This window comes from Manacus candei, unplaced genomic scaffold (genome assembly GCF_025592945.1).
Source record: "Manacus candei isolate 608988 ecotype Guabito, Panama unplaced genomic scaffold, ASM2559294v1 h1tg000050l, whole genome shotgun sequence".
NCBI classification, from domain to species: Eukaryota; Metazoa; Chordata; class Aves; order Passeriformes; family Pipridae; genus Manacus; species Manacus candei.
In genome coordinates, this window is record NW_026138098.1 from 1424680 (window position 1) to 1444114 (window position 19435).

The 19435-nt window shown below is 43.7% G+C and overlaps 1 protein-coding gene across 3 annotated transcripts in view; it reads right to left on the bottom strand.

Moving 5' to 3' along the window:
• The window catches only part of CACUL1 (CDK2 associated cullin domain 1), a 47194-nt gene extending 30933 nt beyond the window's left edge, over window positions 1-16261 (bottom strand). For all 3 annotated transcript variants that reach the window (XR_007906773.1, XM_051800420.1, XM_051800419.1), the window contains exons 1-3: window positions 15880-16261; window positions 9521-9647; window positions 5694-5796 (exon numbers count right to left, since the gene is read on the bottom strand). Coding sequence is in view for 2 of the 3 variants with exons in the window: in XM_051800420.1 (XP_051656380.1) it covers window positions 5694-5796; window positions 9521-9647; window positions 15880-16168 (519 nt within the window). In the remaining variant the exon portion in view is untranslated. The remainder of the gene's footprint in view (window positions 1-5693; window positions 5797-9520; window positions 9648-15879) is intronic.
• Between the last annotated feature and the right edge of the window lie 3174 nt (window positions 16262-19435).

Consider the following 19435-nt stretch of genomic DNA (forward strand, 5'->3'; position numbering starts at 1 on the left):
CCTACATTTGCTCTCATCTGCCACTCATAGGGTTAAGAACAGTTTTCCAGTAACAACTCTGTGTGTCTACCCACAGGAGCACTGAACGTTAGGGTTGGGTTGGGTTCCTCAAAATGGGATACAGTTGCATTTGCTTATCATCTTCAGCTTGGCTGTGAGTCAACTACTTCTTGGCATAGAAAACTATGGTGCTGTTTAAAAGTTGTTAATAAATCTCCTTACACATCACAGTGGACATCTCAGCACCAAGAGAAATGAGAAGTAACAAGAAAACACATTTGAGAAAGGATGACATGCAAGATAAGACACAGTCAAACAAAACAAGCAATTGGAAATCCAGTATACTACATTACCCTTCCCTTATTTGAAATCTAATATCTAGGCATTTCAATGAACTTGTGGTCAAGAAACTGTACACATGAAAATGATGGGGTTTTTTGCAGCTTGAAAAACAGTTTGAATATTATTCTTTAGCTGAACACATGAATGAAAGCAGAAGAGTGTTGCTGGCTCAACACAGCTCAGAAACGGCTTACAAGAAAGAGAGACAACAGTGCTTGAGGAACACAAAGCTAATCTGTTTATGATGTGTCTGGCACAACCAGCAGTGTACTGAGGAAAGCTTACACTCCTCTGTGGAATGGGCAGCCCCATTCTCCTGGGAACACGCTCACTGCCACGATGCCAGCAATGTGCTGCAGCAGCTCTGCCACACCTGCCCAGTGGAAAGGGGGCATGGCCACCACTACACAAATGAACCTGTTATTCATGTGGGTGGTTTGAATCTTCTAAATTAGTCTTTGTTCTTCCTTGAGAAAATTTGTTTACCTTGCCTTAATATAGGTGATGCCCAGGTCTGCCTCCTCAGACCCAGGGATTATTGAAACCTTTCACAAAAACCAGCCATCACACTAAAGCACAACTCCTGCAAAGGCTGACTGTGTCTTCCTAGTCCAGCCTGCACTCAAACCTGTTCAAAGTTGTGCAGGATCATGACATACCCTCACCAAACTGTCTTACAGCAGGTTAGCAGATGGAGGTCGTGTTTCCATTTCCATTCTAGACGTTTGTCAAGCAAAAAGACATTGTATCTAAGGACCATTCAAACCCTGTTTAGTAGTAAGGTATCTTCAGAAGCTTTTCCACCTAGCAAATGCATATTAATTTGTGCTGTATTTACTTATAGCTTTCTGTAATTGTATCAGGCCTTGCAGTCCCAGCATATCTAGAGCTGCAGGAATACAAACCTTTTCAAAAAGCTGCAGGCAAGGATGCTTTTCTCAGGTTAGCTGGCTCACGGCAATGTCATTTTTCAGAAGCCAACATTCTGATGGCCACACAGGAAGATACAGAATTTCTAACGCTTCTGGTTTCTGCCATCTGAGTTCAAATTTGATGTGATTCAGTTTGCTGTGGTTCACAGCAGTGAAGACGTTTTTCACACCCGTTTGCTATACCTGGACCTAAAGTGTTGGTCCAGTCCGAGGTTAAGTTTGGTAAGGAGGTCCACTCTGAATGTTGTGACTCAAAGGGAGGGTCTCCCTTATTCCTTTTTATCCTTACCCTTTTCCTGTCCCCAGCCTGCACACAGATCACTTTTGTTGATTTTAGCTTTAGATTGATTGATTTTTCTCTGTGTGCTTTACCCCTGTAGCAGTGGGTGCAGTGAACACGGCCAATGAACTCTGTCACACTTTCACTTTGACATTAAACCTGCTTTTTCCAATACCTTTCCAGTGATTCTTTGAGCACCTCAAAACACTCATTCCCAACACCTGACTCCACTGCACACTGTGCCAAGGAAACAGCAGGAGAGATGATATTTTCATACACTGCACCGACTGGTTTGAGAGCTGACAAGACAGAAGGCTGAGAAGTTGTAAGGATTAATATCAGGCAGGAAAACTTGCTGGCATTGCACAACAAAGACTCTAAATCTGCAGGTCCTGGGGCCAAACAGCAGACATGCAAATTATCTACCAACACCAGCTGGTATCCACCAACACCAGTTCAGTCATGTTCATTGTAAAAAACTATGTAAAAAAATATAGTTCTTAATGAAAAAAAACCACCACCACAAACAGAAAACAATAGATCCCTTTTTCTCTTTTATCTAAATAAAAAAGGTGCAACATGACAAATAACTGGTTTTCAGTTCTCGGTCATTTTGTAAAGGAATTTGTGAAATTATTTTAACTAAAATGAGAATATTCCACTGCACTTGCACAAAAAAAAGGTACTTTTGTAACGGGCCAGCTCAAAGCTACAGTGCATTTTGATTGCCAATGCTTTGAGTACTTTCCAGTATCTTTTGCTGAAGAGGTATGTAATGGGTAGAGTACCTGATTTTGAATGACTTTATCAGAGTACATAAGAATAAGTTAAGCCAGTAACACTAGTGCCTAATGCAAACACATTTTTATTCATTTTAAAGGGAGGTGTATTGAATTTGAAAGCATATGCCTGTGTATCTACTCTACCTCATACATCTGAATGACTCAGCACTTACCCACAAAGTCAGCTGACATTATTTTGAACCACAACATAATGAACTATGTCTATTATCAATAAAATGTTTCCAAGTAAAGCATCTTAGAAAAATCATCTGTATACTGCCTGTATATTTCATAGACCAAGACAACAGGAAACAAGTTAATTTGTGTTTTCTGCAGCCACACATTTCTATTTTAAGCAGACAAAATCCCAAATTCCAATCAACTCAAGAATTAGGGAAATTTAATTCTCAATTACTGAAAGCTCCACATGACGAAACTCAGTCTTAACTAATGCAGAGAAGCTGGTCAGACATTGACTGCAGGGAAGGAAGGCAATCCTTGCTCTGAGTCTCTCCTTAACAGTCTGAAGAGAGGATTATTTACTTACAGACATAGTAATGAGGGAGCTAGAAATGTCTTGGGATATAGGATATACAAAAAGCTGATGGCCTGGTGACAAGCAATTCATCTCATCCAAACATACTATTACTGAGCAAGCACCACTCACTGCTTTTCACCCAGTGTGTGACACAGGAACACGTCAGCCCATCCACATTTTCACATCAGCTCTGCCACCACTGCCAACTGACCTTTTCGAGGTGCAAACCTGCAGAGCAAACCAGGAATGCACGAGGCAAAGACACAGCAACACCACACAGGTGTCCTGCAGTCTGGAAAGGCAGAAGTCACCTGGGATGACCAGGGACTGTTTGAGTGTCCTGGTGTGACCACGGGGCCAAAGCTCAGTTCCTGGGACATCCAGCCCAGGACACCTGAGTGCCACCACTCTGCTGACTCCAGCTGGGGCCAGCTGAGAGCTACACACACAGTTTGGGGGGGGGGGTGAATAAATACATATACAGGGAGCTTCTGCAGTGAATGCCCCACAGTAAGAAGCCAAACTCCAATAAGATCCACACAAGAGCAAGTCTGACCAGTCCCCTGAGATGCTCCTGCTTTTATTGTTTGGTACCTGAGTTTTACTGCTTTTGCTGTTGACATGTAATTCCTGTAGGAAATGGCTTGCTCTGGCACGCTGGTTACATGCAGATGTTCTGCAACCCACTTGCCATTAAACTGTTACACTTCTACACAAAGAAGCTGCTTGGCTTGTCCAGAAAAAGACATTGCATTTGCCTGCCAGTTCAATTAATAATCATGTTTCTCACAGAAACCAGCATTCTTGCTTATACTGGGCTACATTTGCATCTCTGCATGTAAAAAAAAAAATACTTATCTTGCATCAAGACACACCTTGCCAACTATACAGAACTCTGCAATTCACTTAAATGTTGCTGGTAGGTAGAATGAGTTCACGTCAGAGAAAGCAAAATACCACATATCGTGCATTAAAAGAATTCACATATATAGGGTTTTTCATTGTTTGCCAGCGTGAACCAGAAACTTCCAAGCAACCAACATTTACAAGGTAATTTGTTGTTGCTGCTAAAGATCTGGAACTGCATTTTCAACATAAATCCCGAGCGACTGAATGTCACCAAAATGTATTAGGATCAAAGAAGTATCAGGATAATAAAATACACTGTAGTAAAGTAATTCCTTAAAAGCAAATTTCACAACCCACAGCTAAAAGTTTCTTTAGAGAATAATTTTCTGAGGCATACGAATTTTACTTCAAGCGGCTCCAAAAAGATCTTTACCCTCCAAAAGCAGAGTCACGCTCGTGTCAGACAAAACTCATTAATAACACTCAAAGATGGTATCATGTCATACTACAGGTGTGTCTAACCTACATAAGGAGCCTTTTGCAAGGCACAGATTGCACTAAACAGTTGTCTCAATTACTCTTTCACCAGGCTGATGTTCAGAAGGCAGCCTTGCTTTTAGGCAGAAGCATTTAAGGCTCCCATGTGCCAAAGCAAACTTTCAAAGGAGCTGCCTCAGTTCCGGAACTTTGGAGGAAACAATGAAGGACTAACACAGAGTAAAGAATGTGGGGTATTCCCAAATTCACAGCAAAGTAATGCAGTATATTACCACGGGATGTATGAGAAGAACTGGCCAAACCTGTGTAGCTGCAATGAATCACAGTTCTCAGGCTGCACCAGCTCAGCAGGACCAAGGAAAGGCTTTATTTTAAATACCATGTTCATCTACTCTAACCAATTTTTACAGAACACTGAGGCTGTCATTCCATAAGGAACAAAGAGAATGTAAAAGAGAAAAGAAGAAAGAACCTAGCTCAAGATATTTCAGTCCAACACCATGCCTATTAAATGCTGGGTGGTTATTTCTCTTTTTATAAGGAAAGCCACAAGAGGAAAAGAGTGAAACCAAAAGGACATGAGAGATCACAGTGCTATGGGAATGCACGTTTAGCCAGAAGTACCTGAAGCAGTAAGACTGCTTTTGACTGACAGAAATTAATTATCAATGTGTTAGAACCACTGAGGGAGCTGCTGCAGTTTAGGGTTCCTTTGTATTTGGCATCTCTACTTCATGCACTGCAAGGCAGTACAGAACTCAAACATCTGTTCTGGAAGTGACAAAAGCTGTAGGGAAAAATCAAACAGTGTTGCTGCTACAGCAATACCAATTTCAGGTAAGTGCCTGGAGATTCCAGCCTAAAAGGAATGTTCAACAGGGAACACACATGAAAACAATCATGGGTGCACAAATAAGATGCAGAGAAGGATAGGGACATACAAGCATTAGGACTGCTGTAAACCACTGACATCTAGAGATAGGCAAGAAAAATGCAGAATAAACTGTAACACAAAACTTCATATGCAATAATTCCTAATTTATATTTCACAATCCATAATTAATTAATGTTATTTTTTCCTTTTGTGGTGCACAAGAACCATGAATAGTTTCCACAGACTTACACAGCAATGGCAGACATTAATCCCACGTGCACAACTCATGTTTGGCTGAAGTATTTACATCCCAGATTATGCTGTAGATTTCCCATTCTCTAGGCCTTGATTCCATATAATGTATTCAAGTTTAGCCACTGCTCTCCACATGGCTCAGGTCACCAAGGTTAAGGCAGTGCCACACAACTGGATCTAGCAGTTGGTATTTGACAGCCCAGTAGTGAATGAAGTAGTCCCCAGTTTAGTAAGCTACTGTAAATCAGTCTTAATGGCTATCTCCTCCAGAGGCCACCTACATGCTGTTCTGATACAATCCCAGATCCCAGGAAAGACAGAATTAGATTGTGCAGCTTCTTACCTGCAGCTCCTTTGAGACTCTCTCTAAGTGGTTAGTTATCTTTTTTATTAGGTCACTATACATCTGCTCCGAATGCTGCTGGCATACACACTTATACACACAACTGCAGAAACAAACACAGGAACAAACAGTGAACCCACAGCAGTTTGCAAAGGAGGGTAACAGACTTCAAAATCACTTGTACAAGTTGCAATTTAGAGGATAATAGAGTTGAGTGATTACTGAACTTTTAAATACAGTCCTAAGCTCGGAATGAGCTCCAGCAAACTCTTAAGTCTCTGGAAGCTCAAGAGTGTCCATCCCATTCCCCCTCCCCAACCTCATTTTTACTCACAATGAGCTCTCCTCACAGTGCCATTCAAAACAGCCAGGACAATTCTGTCAACAGCACATTCCTAATTCTGGCTTTTGCCTCTCCTATGTCAATTAAGTGCCCATTAAAATAAGCAGGTTTAATGATTGTATGAATATTCTAGACAAGCAGTCACAGAAGTTGCACCAAAACCCTGATAAGTTTTAAAAGGATATAGTAAAAGTTCTAAAATTACAGACCCAAGCACATTACTCCATTCTTTGTTATTTCAATTCTAAGAAAATCCTACACTTTCATAACAAAAAAAGATGCAGAAAAAAAGCAATAAAATTTTAATTCTACATTCCATGGCTTGGCTGTGTTAACTCTGGTGTTCAGTGTTACCTTTGTAAAGCTACACTGTGTGTCTGTAGGGGAACTATGACTTCCCAGTTCTCCACTGAGAAGGTGGGACAAAGACAGGCAAACCACAAAGATGGCATCAAAGCAACTGTGGGCTACTGAAATCTTCTAATGCAAGTGAGAGGTTAGGCACCAACTTCAAGCCTTCAGAGACCAAGACAATGCTCTCATTCAACAATTGCAACTCTCAAAGTCTTCTGGAGGAGGCTTTTACGAGTGAATTAGCAGTTACTCTAAGAAGTCTGTATTTATTGCCTCTGACAACTTCAAAGACCCCAAAATACAGCATTCATCCCTATGCAAAGTCTGCTCATTTGGTGAACAATTCTATTTCTTAAAAACCAAAAGACACTCCACACCTCTCCCATTACTATATTTAAAAAATAACTGAGTATCTGCCATTTGATATTATTTAAATAATACCAGTCAAAGTTGTCCTTTTTCTTTCACATAAAGTCTACCGATAACAGATTCTGTTTTGGGACAAGCAAGTGCAAAAGAGATTTTGGTATGATGCTTTTGGTAAGAATCAATTTAATTTGGATCAAAGAGAGAAACATTGATAAGAAAAGTAGACTGGCTTTTGTGATGTCTCACAAAATCAGCCAGCTGGGTAACCACAGCAAATGGTCACATGTTTGTTTGCTCCCTAACTAACCAAATACAGCCACTTCCACAAGCTGACTGCTTCACTGGCATGTAGCAAACTGAATTTTAAAGTACACTTCTGCTTAGTGTTACACACACTCTCGCTGCACCTACTTCTGCAACACATTCTGTAATCAAACACCAGTCTCTGTATGTACATGCAGGGTGTGTTTACATCTTGGGTTTTGTGTTCACTTCTATTTAGAGGCTCCTTCCCCATTTTAAGATCCTGTTTTCAGTTCCTGATTGTGGGTTGATCCTGTGAATCATCCTCACCCTGCTATTACCCAAAAGAAGTCACCAGCCTGTCAGTTCTGCAGCATAACCCAACAACTTAGGAAAAGGAAGACCCCAGGACACTGGAAGGTAAGCACTAGACAAGAGGGATGAATATCTGATATCTCTAAGTTGTCCTGTGGAACAGAAAACTGCCTGCCCTGCACCTGGGAGCCAGTGGAGCCTGTCAGAAGTACAACTTAAATGTTCATCTTCTCCTCATCTCAAAGTTCCCTTCACATCTCTCTGCCAAGATATCCAACATTTTATAACAGGAAGTCACTGTGCACAGGCAGGCTTTGGACTCAAGGCTGAAAACAGTCATTAAGGACACTTTGATACCTTACAAGTAAACTGATCCATAGGAAATACACCTTGGAGGTTACCTCCTACCTTTCACTGCTGGGGAGCAGACACCTACAGTTATCACATGGCATATATAACAGTTTGGGTATCTAATAATGTATTTTGAGTTTGCATTATGGAAACCTTGATTCCTTTACTCAGCACAAAGATGACCAAAAAACCCACTGTATTTTCACCTCAGTTTTATTTAAAAAAAAAAATATATGTAGCTGTTTGAACTACTTCAAGAAACATCCTATTTTTCAGACTTAAGAACTGACCTAGTTCTTTAGTCTGTTCTTCTAGCTCTAGAAGCAGAGAGGATCTAAACTCCCAGTCTGCTACAGACTCTGAATAATACTCCAAGCAAGCATCCTTATTAATCTCAGTTAAAAACAAAATCAATTTTCCTTCCATTCTCAACCTATCTTGTCCAGATTGTCAGTCAATCAAAGGAACAGCCTAAAAATATATAAAAAAAGGAAAAAAAAATCAGTCTTATGATTGGAAGAGGTTGTGTCAGAATAATTAAAACCAGACATAATTTTTAAAAGAAAACTGTCATGCAAGTTTTCCCAGTAACAGTAAACTATAAAAAAATCTTAGTAATAGTAAAATACATTCAATAGATACCCGTGCATTGGTACAGTCCTGCACCAGGTGTCCCAGGTTTGTCAGGGTTATCTCAGAGAAACCCCAAACCCATTATTCATTCAATAAATAAAACTTCTGAGGAGTAAAAAGGTGACAAGGATGGACTGCAGTTATCTGCAAACCATAACTAGGTGTAGATCTACTCAAGGTATTAAACCACTAATTTTGCACATTTGCTGTATGTCAGAGATGACTTTCAAGACATGTTGGCTTATCTCTTATGAAGACTGTTTGCACACTGGGGATTTCAAGCTGGGAAAGGATTTTGATTACTTGCACCAAAGCTGTCTCTCTCAATTCAAATGACCCTCTAATTATTTATACACATGATGATATCCAAGTCCTGATAATAGCAGTTCCAAAAGTCTGGAGAGGAAAGAGGAAGTTTATTAAAGTTTTCAAGTGGAACTAAGAGGAAAGACTGAACACTTGCCTTTCTTTTATCTGGTTCCCTAATCCAGAGTTTCAAACCACAGAGGCAAAGTGGCTGAGAGCAAGTGGGCACGAGACAGAGGTGAAAGGCTCTAAGAAGGGCAGTCAGTGACTGAGCTGGCAGCATTATAGGGTGCAACACTGTGCTAAAGAAAACCAGCACAGCAGTGCTACTATAGCTGTGCTACTGGCAAGGGCCAGTGGTTTTAACAGCACCTTGGCCAGTAAATGCAGCAGCAGCCACCTAGTTTCCATCCTGTTTACCAACACCCTGAATACACCTTTCCATCCTATTTACCAATACCCTGAATATTTACCAATACCTACAGAACAAAAATCTCCATTTCAGTAAATCTCTGCAGACACTGCCAGGTCTGTAACACATTTAGCACTTTGGTTTGGAGCAGTGGTGTGATTTGGAAGCAAATCCCCTTTGAAGGAAGGGGTGTTGAGTCTTTGATACATTTCTTATTATACTACACTAAGCAGCTGTGGTGGAGCTCATTGTAATGTTAGTGCTCCAAGCACTGATGCATTTTATTTCTTTAGTACTTATTCCTGTTAACATGGGACAACAAGTTATGTATTTATTAGTCATTCATTCTGACCATTTAACAATATTTTATTTCACATAACCTTCCTGCTTTCCTCCTTGAGGATACAAAGTAAGACATATGCATAGGCTGCAAGATAAAACAAACATTTCGCTTTAAAGAAGAAAAAAAAAAGTAACACAGCACTTAAAACATCTCCTTACCTGTATATTTGTTCATAGGAAATAGGGATGTAGTCACCAGGACTCTGAGTTAAAAGCTGATCTATGGCACTGTCCAACTTTGGCCAATATGTGCTCTTATAGTCTTCAATTGTTATAACATTCATCACTGCAAGAAAAGAGACAAAACCGTATTTAGTAACTTTTCTAAAAGATTAGAAGCAAGTGAATGCTCTGCAATTTCGGATCACACCAATATGCTAGCCAAAAAAACTGGGAACAGCTCACTTCCACTAAGAGAACCTCACCTAAAACTCAAGCCCAGGTTTGAATTTGTACCTTTTTATTTACAGAAAATAAAGTAAAATCAGAAAACTTGCCAAATCAGTGCTTGGATATTTCTCTGGGGCTCAAGTAGCAGGAAAAAACAAATTTCTGGGATTTCTACCATGACAACAACAACAACAACGTAATATTTATTTATTTATTTATGTTAAAAGAATAGCTAGAATTAATAAATTATGCAACTTTGTGGCAGTCCACAATCAAAAATTAGCACAGGGCCCTCACACACAGAAGAATAAGCTTTGGCCAAGACTGGCAGTGTTTTAAATCCTCCTTCCCAGCAGATTTATTCATTTCACAAGTCTCTGGTGGGACCAGCAGATTCCCTGCTCTAAAAGCTGATGCAATTCCCTCTCCCTTCAATTGCAGTTAGGCTTCCAGGCAACTTTTTTGAATCCCTATTACAGTTCCCCTCTAGCAGGCACGGTAATACTCCTTTTGCAGATAAGAATCAACACAGGGAAAACCAGGAGGTGTTTGAATTAGCATTCCCCATCATTCCCTGATCTTCCTCCTGGCTTCCCAACTGCACCTTCTTGCCCAAGTGACTCCGTGTGCCTTCACAGCCACAGAAGGGGTTGAACCTCTGTCTTTCCAGGGAGGATTTCTGAACTAACCCCCCAAGGCTCAGTTCCAACAGGTTAAACACCTTGTGTTCAGGGCCATCTCCCAGGACTGCCTTGCTGGCTTGTCACACCAGCACAGCTTCCCAGCACTCACTCCCAACTCCCTCAGCAACCCAGAGCACAGCATTTACTGCACAGCAAAACTACCCAGCCCAGGAAACCTCAAATCAGGCCTTCAGTTGAACTCCACAGGTGAGTCTGGGCTATATGGAAGAGAGAATAAAGATACTTCTCACCCCAGACAATCTAGTTTAGACACCACACTGAAAAGAAACGTTTTTGCTAGGGCTGTGTAAATGTAGATTCACTGCTGGCTTTGAGGAGCAAGATTTCTGAATTTGTATTTTCACAGGAGGTTGAAAGGAGCTGGGTAAATCACTTTTGGCAGCATTGTGAAGAACAATTCTAAGAAAATACAGGCAAACCAGTTAACAGACCAAGTCTTGATTCAGGATTTCCATGTATAATCACATGCATGTTAATGTGGTTTAACATATTAAATGAGCCCTACTAATTTGAAAGAAAGCATTCACGTAAGAATTCAGAACACTGAAAAATCATTTTTGAGGCTGTTGAGATGTTAACTTTAATTTTTTTTTTTTTTACAGTATGGACAAAGAAAGAAGCTGCAGACAGGAAGGCCTGCCCATTAGACACGCTGCACAGGTAAAGGAAAAACACTTTTATGAACAGCCCTGGGAGACTTGCATAGAAAATACTGATAAATTCACAGTGAATTTCAGATAAATCCTAGAAAAGCTTCACTCATTCAAAAGTCTCTTATAAGTACTATGTAATTCGATTTCCACACTTCAGTTCTGAAACTGAGCCAACCACAATATTTATATAGCTAAAAGTCCAAGACTACACACTGAACAATCACTACTTTTATTCTTCCAATCCAGAAAACAAATTATTTTAAAATTTTAGTAACTGTCACTAGTTAGTGAAGTCCCCTTTTCCTGGCAGTGCTTACACACAAAAAAAAGTGAAGGATGGCTTAAAATAGGACCCTGTGACTACAAACTCTGCCAGAACAAGTTCAAGACCAGGAAGGAAGGAATCACACAGATCCTCAGCAAGAAAAGACAGGCTGCATCAGCCTTTTTTGCTTTTTTTACTTTTCCATCTTTTTAGGATGCCATGCTTAAACGCTTATCCCTGCATTAGGTACTCGAGATGTAAAAGGAGTTGCCCAACAGCTTCTGTTCCCAAATCACAAGGAAAGACTACTTTCATTTTGTTGAAATTTCATTGGTTTCTGGGAAGTGATACTGATATTCTGTAACCAAACATGCTACAATGCACTATTTTATCCAACGGCAGCAAGTTTGGGGTGGGGGTGGGAGAGAAATCAGCCTGATAAAACAGAAAGGAAGTCAGTATTTTCCAGAGAATAAAAGACTTCACAAGTAAAGCTTGAGCAGCAACTGCTGCTTTTCCATATACAAAAAAAGTTCAAAAGAAAAAGTGTTTAAGTCAAATGCAGCAGTGAAACCATTTAAGTAAAAAGGAATATGCATGAGCTTCCTATCATAACCTAGATATATCAGTATCATAGCCATAAGTGAAACACAGCCTGCTCCAAGCTACCAAATTCTTTGATATCAACTTCAATGAAAAGAATGGAAAAAGCCACTAAGATTAAAAAACAAAAACAAACAAACAGACCCTAAGAGCAGGTATATATCCCCTTGAAATTGATAATAACACTTTACACACAGCTCAAAAGAGATGCTGAAACAGTAATGGCACAGGATGTGAAGAACAGAACATTAACTTTAGAACAAAAATAACTGACTTAGATGAGACAAGCCGAAAAACTACTCAACACACTTACTCTGGTCACATATAAAAAACAACCTTATCTACAGTTAAAAAGCAAGGGGACAGAGCAGGATGGCTAATGTGACCTACTGCCAAGTGTGCAGACATCAGTCTGACAATTACCTGTCATTTATTCTGCCAATGAAAAGGAAATAAGCAGTTGAGCATCTCTTAGAAGCCGCATTTCACAAAGTGACACGTACAAAACTTTTTTGCTTTATTAGCAGCACACCCTAAAATCCTGAAATATTTTGTCAAAGTGTGCAAACTCTTCAGGCAGATGTCTAAGGCTAATCTGCAGACTGTGGCTCAGTGCCTTCCTTCTTCTCAGCCCTCATGCTCACGTTTACACAACAGATTTTGCTCTCCCCCCTGCCTGACACATCCCAGCACACATTAGCAAGTTCAGGAGTCTGCCCCGTGGTTGCTTTCAATTCTGTTCTATTTTTATAACGTGTTTCTCAGCCTGCAATAAGACTGGTTAGAAAAAGGAACTTTCCCTTCATCAGCCCATTTGCATAGGCAGGAATACACACACTCACTGCACGATGTTATGTGCAGGGAAGGCCAGAGATTTCAGGGATGTGCCAATGCACACAGCCACATGTGCCTGTCCTAAACAGGCACTGATGACATTTATAACCATCCTTGCTTGGAAAGGATGTAAGAAACAAGAAGAAAACTCTTCGCTTTTCACAACAATGAGTTATGCTGCAATTACTACTATGGAAGAGTTTTTCTTAAAGTATTTAAAGTTCTTACTCTTCTTTTCTCCCTCGCGGCCCTTGAAAAGTACTTTTCATAACATTACAGCTTTATAAATCTGTAAATACAACTGAAGCTGATCAACTGTAAATATTTAGTTATAAGTTTAGCACAACACTGAACATTTTCTTAAGTTGCTTTAACTAGAAGGAAAGCTATTACACGAACTGTGCACTATTCTATCTGATTTTAGCTCTCAGTCTCACCACAATCTCAAGGAAGGTGAACTGGATTTGCCCCTTTGGAAGACCTGTCCAAGACAGCCTCTGTATCATGAAGCAAGCAAGGCACAAGTCCTTGCTCATTCACCTGCAGAACTTCCTTGTGTAGCAGAGAACAGACAAGGTTTTCATCAAGCCTAAGACTGACAATCAGCTTCTCTACCCATTCTGCCACAACTGAGACACAGCAGCAGGAGAGGATCCAGCACATGCATCATACGTTTACATCCAAAGTGACCCTTCTCCTTTTTTCTACACATGAAAATTAAACAGAGGATATTAAGGGATCCTCTGTCAGAGCCAGGATGAGAACAGGAAGCATCCCAACTCAAATCCTGTACTTCCTCAGTCAGTACTACTTCACTAGACTTGTTCTGTTCACTTACACACCTCATCACAACTATCCAAAACACAAAATTCTAAACAACATAAATTTGACAACTTTGTACTGTGCAAGAGAATTATTTTTCTTTAAACCAATACTTAACATCAGTAAGATACTGTGTTGGGATACCAGTGCTGGAGAACTCCAAAACCACACCCTAAGCAAAACCATGCATCACAGCTTCTTCTCCCCCTCAGACATAAACTGTGGATTAGCTGGAAAGTCACCTTCCCATCTGGGTGGAGATCCAGCTTGAAAACCCTTTTCATTCTGAAACAGAAGGAAAAACTAAGATTCTAAATTTCTGGATTGGGAATTCAAGGGCCTGGGTCAGCGAGGCTGAACGACATCTCACTGCAAAACTCTCGGGTGTTCAGAAACCACCCAAGTACCTGGAGCCTGACAAGCAAGGCACACAGAGTGCCAGGGAGCCCCAGCTTCAAAGGAGTCAGGCTTGGCCATGTGCCTAGAGCCACGAGAGCCAGGCTGCCAGAGGAGCAGGGATCCAGAAGCCTGAACTTCAAGCTCCTGATCAGCCTGACAGGTGAGCGAGCGCTGGGGAAAGCAGGCAGGACAAAGGAAGAGAATTGTGCTTCCCAGCAAAGTTTTATCATGGCAATTACACAGTTAAGAATACTTCTAACCACCCAAATCCAAGTTTTCCAATAGTCCATTAGAAAACAGGGCCCATTTTGCCTACAGAGGTGACTTATGTTTCAGTTCTGCTTTTCTTTCCATATAGCAAAAAAAATCTTCCTTTCCCTCAACCTTAGCTCAGTAAAACAATGGAAAAGTTTGCCATTCCTACTAAAAGCTACATGCAAAGGATGTTTAGGAACCCTGTCCCTGGAGGTGTTCAAGGCCAGGCTGGATGGAGCTCCAAGCAAGCTGCTCTAGTGGAAGGTGTCCCTGTCCATGGCAGGGGGTTGGAGGCACATGAACTTCAAGGTCCCCTTCCAACCCAAACCAGTCTGTGATTCTATTCTGGGGGGTGTAAATTAACACTCAGTTGTTCTCACCAGGCCTGTACAGACCCATTTTAGCTCTCAGTCCCAACAAAGTCTCAAGGAAGGTGAACTGGATTTGGTCCCTTTGAAAGACAGAAAGGATAACCTGTCCGAGACAGCCTCTGCATCATGAAGCAAGCAAGGCAGGAGTCCTTGCTCACCAGGGCAGAACAGCCCTTCCACGGGCTCTGCACACAAACAGGTCTCCAATTCACCTCGGGGTTCTTCAGACAGAAAGAAAAAGCTTCAGGAAAAGCAAAGAGAAAAAGCTTCAGGAAAAGCAAAGAGAAAAAGCTTCAGGAAAAGCAACAGTGTCAAACCCTGCCCAGCTCTACCGTGACAGCAAGGCAGGAGAAGTTGGGGTGCGCACAAGAAGCGTTATTTTCTCCTTCCAAGGCACCTTAACCCATCTGATTTCGCTTCGAGAAGGCTCTCGGGGCGAGACCCGCGCAGGGGTAGGGCAGAGCCGGGGCAGCGGGGCTGAGGGGCAGAGGGGCACAGAGGGGCAGCGGGGCACAGAGGGGCAGCGGGGCACAGAGGGGCAGCGGGGCACAGAGGGGCAGCGGGGCACAGAGGGGCAGCGGGGCACAGAGGGGCAGCGGGGCACAGAGGGGCAGCGGGGCACAGAGGGGCAGAGGGGCACAGAGGGGCAGAGGGGCACAGAGGGGCAGAGGGGCACAGAGGGGCAGCGGGGCACAGAGGGGCAGCGGGGCACAGAGGGGCAGCGGGGCACAGAGGGGCAGCGGGGCACAGAGGGGTAGAGGGGCACAGAGGGGCAGAGGGGCACAGAGGGGCACAGAGGGGCAGAGGGGCACAGAGGGGCAGCGGGGCACAGAGGGGCAGCGGGGCACAGAGGGGCAGCGGGGCACAGAGGGGCAGAGGGGCACAGAGGGGCAGAGGGGCAGAGGGGCACAGAGGGGCACAGAGGGGCAGCGGGGCACAGAGGGGCAGAGGGGCACAGAGGGGCAGAGGGGCACAGAGGGGCACAGAGGGGCACAGAGGGGCACAGAGGGGCAGCGGGGCAGAGGGGCACAGAGGGGCAGCGGGGCAGAGGGGCACAGAGGGGCACAGAGGGGCAGCGGGGCAGAGGGGCAGAGGGGCAGAGGGGCAGAGGGGCAGAGGGGCAGAGGGGCACAGAGGGGCACAGAGGGGCAGCGGGGCAGAGGGGCACAGAGGGGCAGCGGGGCAGAGGGGCACAGAGGGGCAGCGGCCGCGGGTCACTCACGGAACTTGGACGTGGAGGCGCTGATGTTGATGGCGGCGATGGCCCCGGCCGCGCCCGCCCTGCCGGCCGTGCCCGCCGGCTCGCAGCCCCGCAGCCCCCCGCCGTTGTGCTCGGGCCCCGCGGGGCGCGGCGGCCCCGCCGCCGGCGGCAGCAGCCGCTCCTCCAGCAGGTACCGCCCGTAGACGCCCGCGCCCCAGTTGTTGTGGTTCTGGTCGTCCATCATGGCCTCGCCGCCGTCCTCCTCCTCCTCCTCCTTCATGCCGTCCTCCTTCATGCCGTCCTCGTCCATGGCGGGGCGGGGTCAGCGCCCGCCGCCCATGCCCGTCCCCACGGCCGCCGCCTCAGCCCCGCCGGGCTCGGCCCGGGCCCCAGCCCAGCTCCGGCCGCGCCGCGCGACACTTCGCGACGCGCGGAACACGGCGGGAGCGCCGCACGGCGCCCCGCGGGGCACGCTGGGGGATGTAGTCCGCCGGGGCGGGGCGATGGAGGGGGCGGGGCGATGGAGGAGGCGCGGCCGGAGCGGGGTCCGTCCCTGCCTCCTCCCCGCCGGGGGTTCGCGTTTGCCGGTTCCTCGACGCCAGGGAGTTTTCCCCGGGGGTTTTCCCTGGAGCGCGGCCGCTCCGGCAGGGCCCGCGCTCTGCCCCGCGCTCTGCCCCGACGGCAGCGCTGGGCCCCGGGCCGACAGCGCCCCCTGGCGGCGCCCGGCGGAGGCCAAAGGCACCGCTGGAAAAGGGATTAAACGTGAATTGGGATTTTACACCGCCCTTCCTCCTCTTCGTGAGCTACCCGGGACAGTGGGAGGTGTCCCTGCCTCGGCTGGATGTTGGAACCGAACGGTCGTTAAGGTCCCCTCCAGCCCAAGCCGTTCTGTGAGGTGCCCGCACACGCAGCTGCTCCCTTACGGTGTTTCCATTCCCCTGTTAAATAGGGGAAAAGCCTGCACCGATAATGTACGAACCCACTCGTCCTGCAACAAACAATGGAACCCTTAAAAAGGGTTTTTTAATATACTCTTCATCAGGAACTGTGCTGATAGGACAAGGAGTGATGGATACAAACTGAAACGGGTTAGGTGTTAGGGAGGTTAGATATTAGGTTAGATATTGGGCAGAAATTCCTTACTGTGAGGGTGGTGAGACACTGGCACACGTTGTCCAAGCAGACTGTGGATGCCCCATCCCTGGAAGTGTTCAAGGTTGGATGGGACTCTGAGCAACTTGGTCTAGTGGAAGGTGTCTCTGCCCATGGCAGGAGTTGGGACTGAATGATCTCTAAAGTCCCTTCCAACCCCTTAGCATTCTATGATTCCATGATAATATTGTCCAGTTGTCTTCGATTTATACTTACTTTGGGTGTTATCTTCATTTGCCTCTGGGTGCTGTGATAGAAGAACGGAAATGAATAGTGGGATTTTGCTGAAAATAAATTTCCTCTGTGTGGGGTTTTTTGCTCTTTATTGGCAAGTAAACAAAAAAAAAAAAAAAAAAAAAGAAAAAAAAAGAAAAGTGTAGATAAAATCAGAGGTGGCTTCTTTCCAAAATGTCTCATAAAAAGTGAAAAGTGTGTCATTTGTTTTCCAAGCTGAAACACCAACTTGTACTTTAGCATGAAACAAAATTGTCCTGGTTTATACAAGCAGAAGATGCCGCTGACTTCCCAGCACTGTGGAACTGTCTCGAGTTGCTTTGATAAAGACAAGTGATTGAAACAGTTTATCCTTATTGCACGGGGTTTTTTCATACAGATTTTAACTGAAAATGGTTAGTGGTCAGTGGTCTGTTCAAACCAATAGAGAGTCTTCTTCATTTTCCATCTGGGTAAACACCAGTGAGTCACAGTTTTGTCTCAAGAGTCCAAGAGCTGATTTGGCACATCACTCATAGATCTCAGATTGTGGGCTCAGCATATTCAACACACCTGCTTTGGCTGTTGATTTATTTCTATCTACACCTTAACCACAGCTAGAAAAAGAACAGACAGGACACTTTTGTTCACTTCTGCTGCACCTTTGCATTTACTGAGTGGGATGTGCAATATAATGCAAGTGTCAGTGGAGTCATCTATAATGGATATTAAACTTGGAAAGCTAAAGCAGCAAACCAATTTTTAGCTTAAGTAAGCGTTGGGATTGTCTGATAATCACAAAGAAATGAAGTCTGTGTAACTTCACTGCTTCAAGAAAGAAATGTTTGTGTTGTCAACACTCAGAGCAACTCCACTGTACCTTCCTGCTCATCTGCTCCCACTCAGACTTTGCCACTATTTAAAAACTCTGTGACCTGAGGAGGAATCAGAAATTTACCTTTATCAGCATAAATTTATCTTTGTTTTACTAATTTCAAAAGTGCTTATGTGAACATCTAAAACCAGCGGAAAAGTAAGACAAACCCAGCATTTTTCAGTTCTAGAATTCTAGAATTTCTTCTTTTCTGTTTCATGCTCTCCTGTTGCACAGACCCATTTTTGTTACCATCTCTGTAATTTGCTGACCAGCTGAGGTCTCTGGTTTGGGTTGGGGTTTTGTTTGTTTGTTTTTCTTTTTTTCCCCATGATCTTTAAAGGTATGTTGCCTTTCTAATCCCTTTTCACAACATTCCTTGCGCTGTGACTGTACTCACTGCACTTCCTTGTGGCAGGAATCCAAAAAAGCTTAGGAAATACTTCACCAGGCATTTCTGCAGAGTCTCCTCCGTTGTCTTGTGCAACAAGCCAGCTCATCTTACAAATCAAACAAGCAGCTCTTTCTTGCCTCCCATAAGGCAAATGACAAGCTGCAACAGTCATTTCTGGCTCATGCTATTTAAAATATGACTGCACGCTGATAAAGGCACTATCAAACGGTTCATCATTGAAGCAGCACTTGTTTTTGCAGGCACTGTGGAGACTTCTCAGCATTGTTTCCTTTTTTCCTCGTCAGCATGTGAAAATTTGACTCAGGCTTTAAATACTGCCTTGGCAAAATTACATTTTGCAATAGCAGAACTATAATTATTTCCACTATTAGCTGAGAATACCACTTAAAAATGCACTTCTGACAAGACCTGAGGTTCCTCACGTCTCCATAACATCCCTGGAGATCTGAGACTTGTCTCTATTGTAAGTAGCTCATCAGCAGACTGGAGAAATTATGGCAACAAAGTAACATGCAGATGTCACACTTTCATTTCAGTCTCCTGGATCTGTAGGTAATTACCCAGACAAGCCTTCGAAGCGTTTGTTGTGTCTTCATCTTTTGTTTTTTTATTTTTTTAGTTTGGCACAGCACTTTTGATAACCAGGTCACAGCCACAAGCTTTGCTACAAATTAAAAGGGAAGATCCAAGATTTCCTAATATTACCCATCCATGGAAAGTGTGAGCCATATTTTCTACACAGAAATTTGCAGGAATGAGACTACAAGGAAGCTTTTCCTTCTAGGTTCTCAAGAAGCAGCTTGTGACACTTGATTCTGCTGGATGTCATTTCAACCTCACATGAACATTTATATCTATCAGACAAGGGGATTTTGTTTTTCTCACACATTTGTGCTTATAAAGTAGAGTTATTGGGTATTATT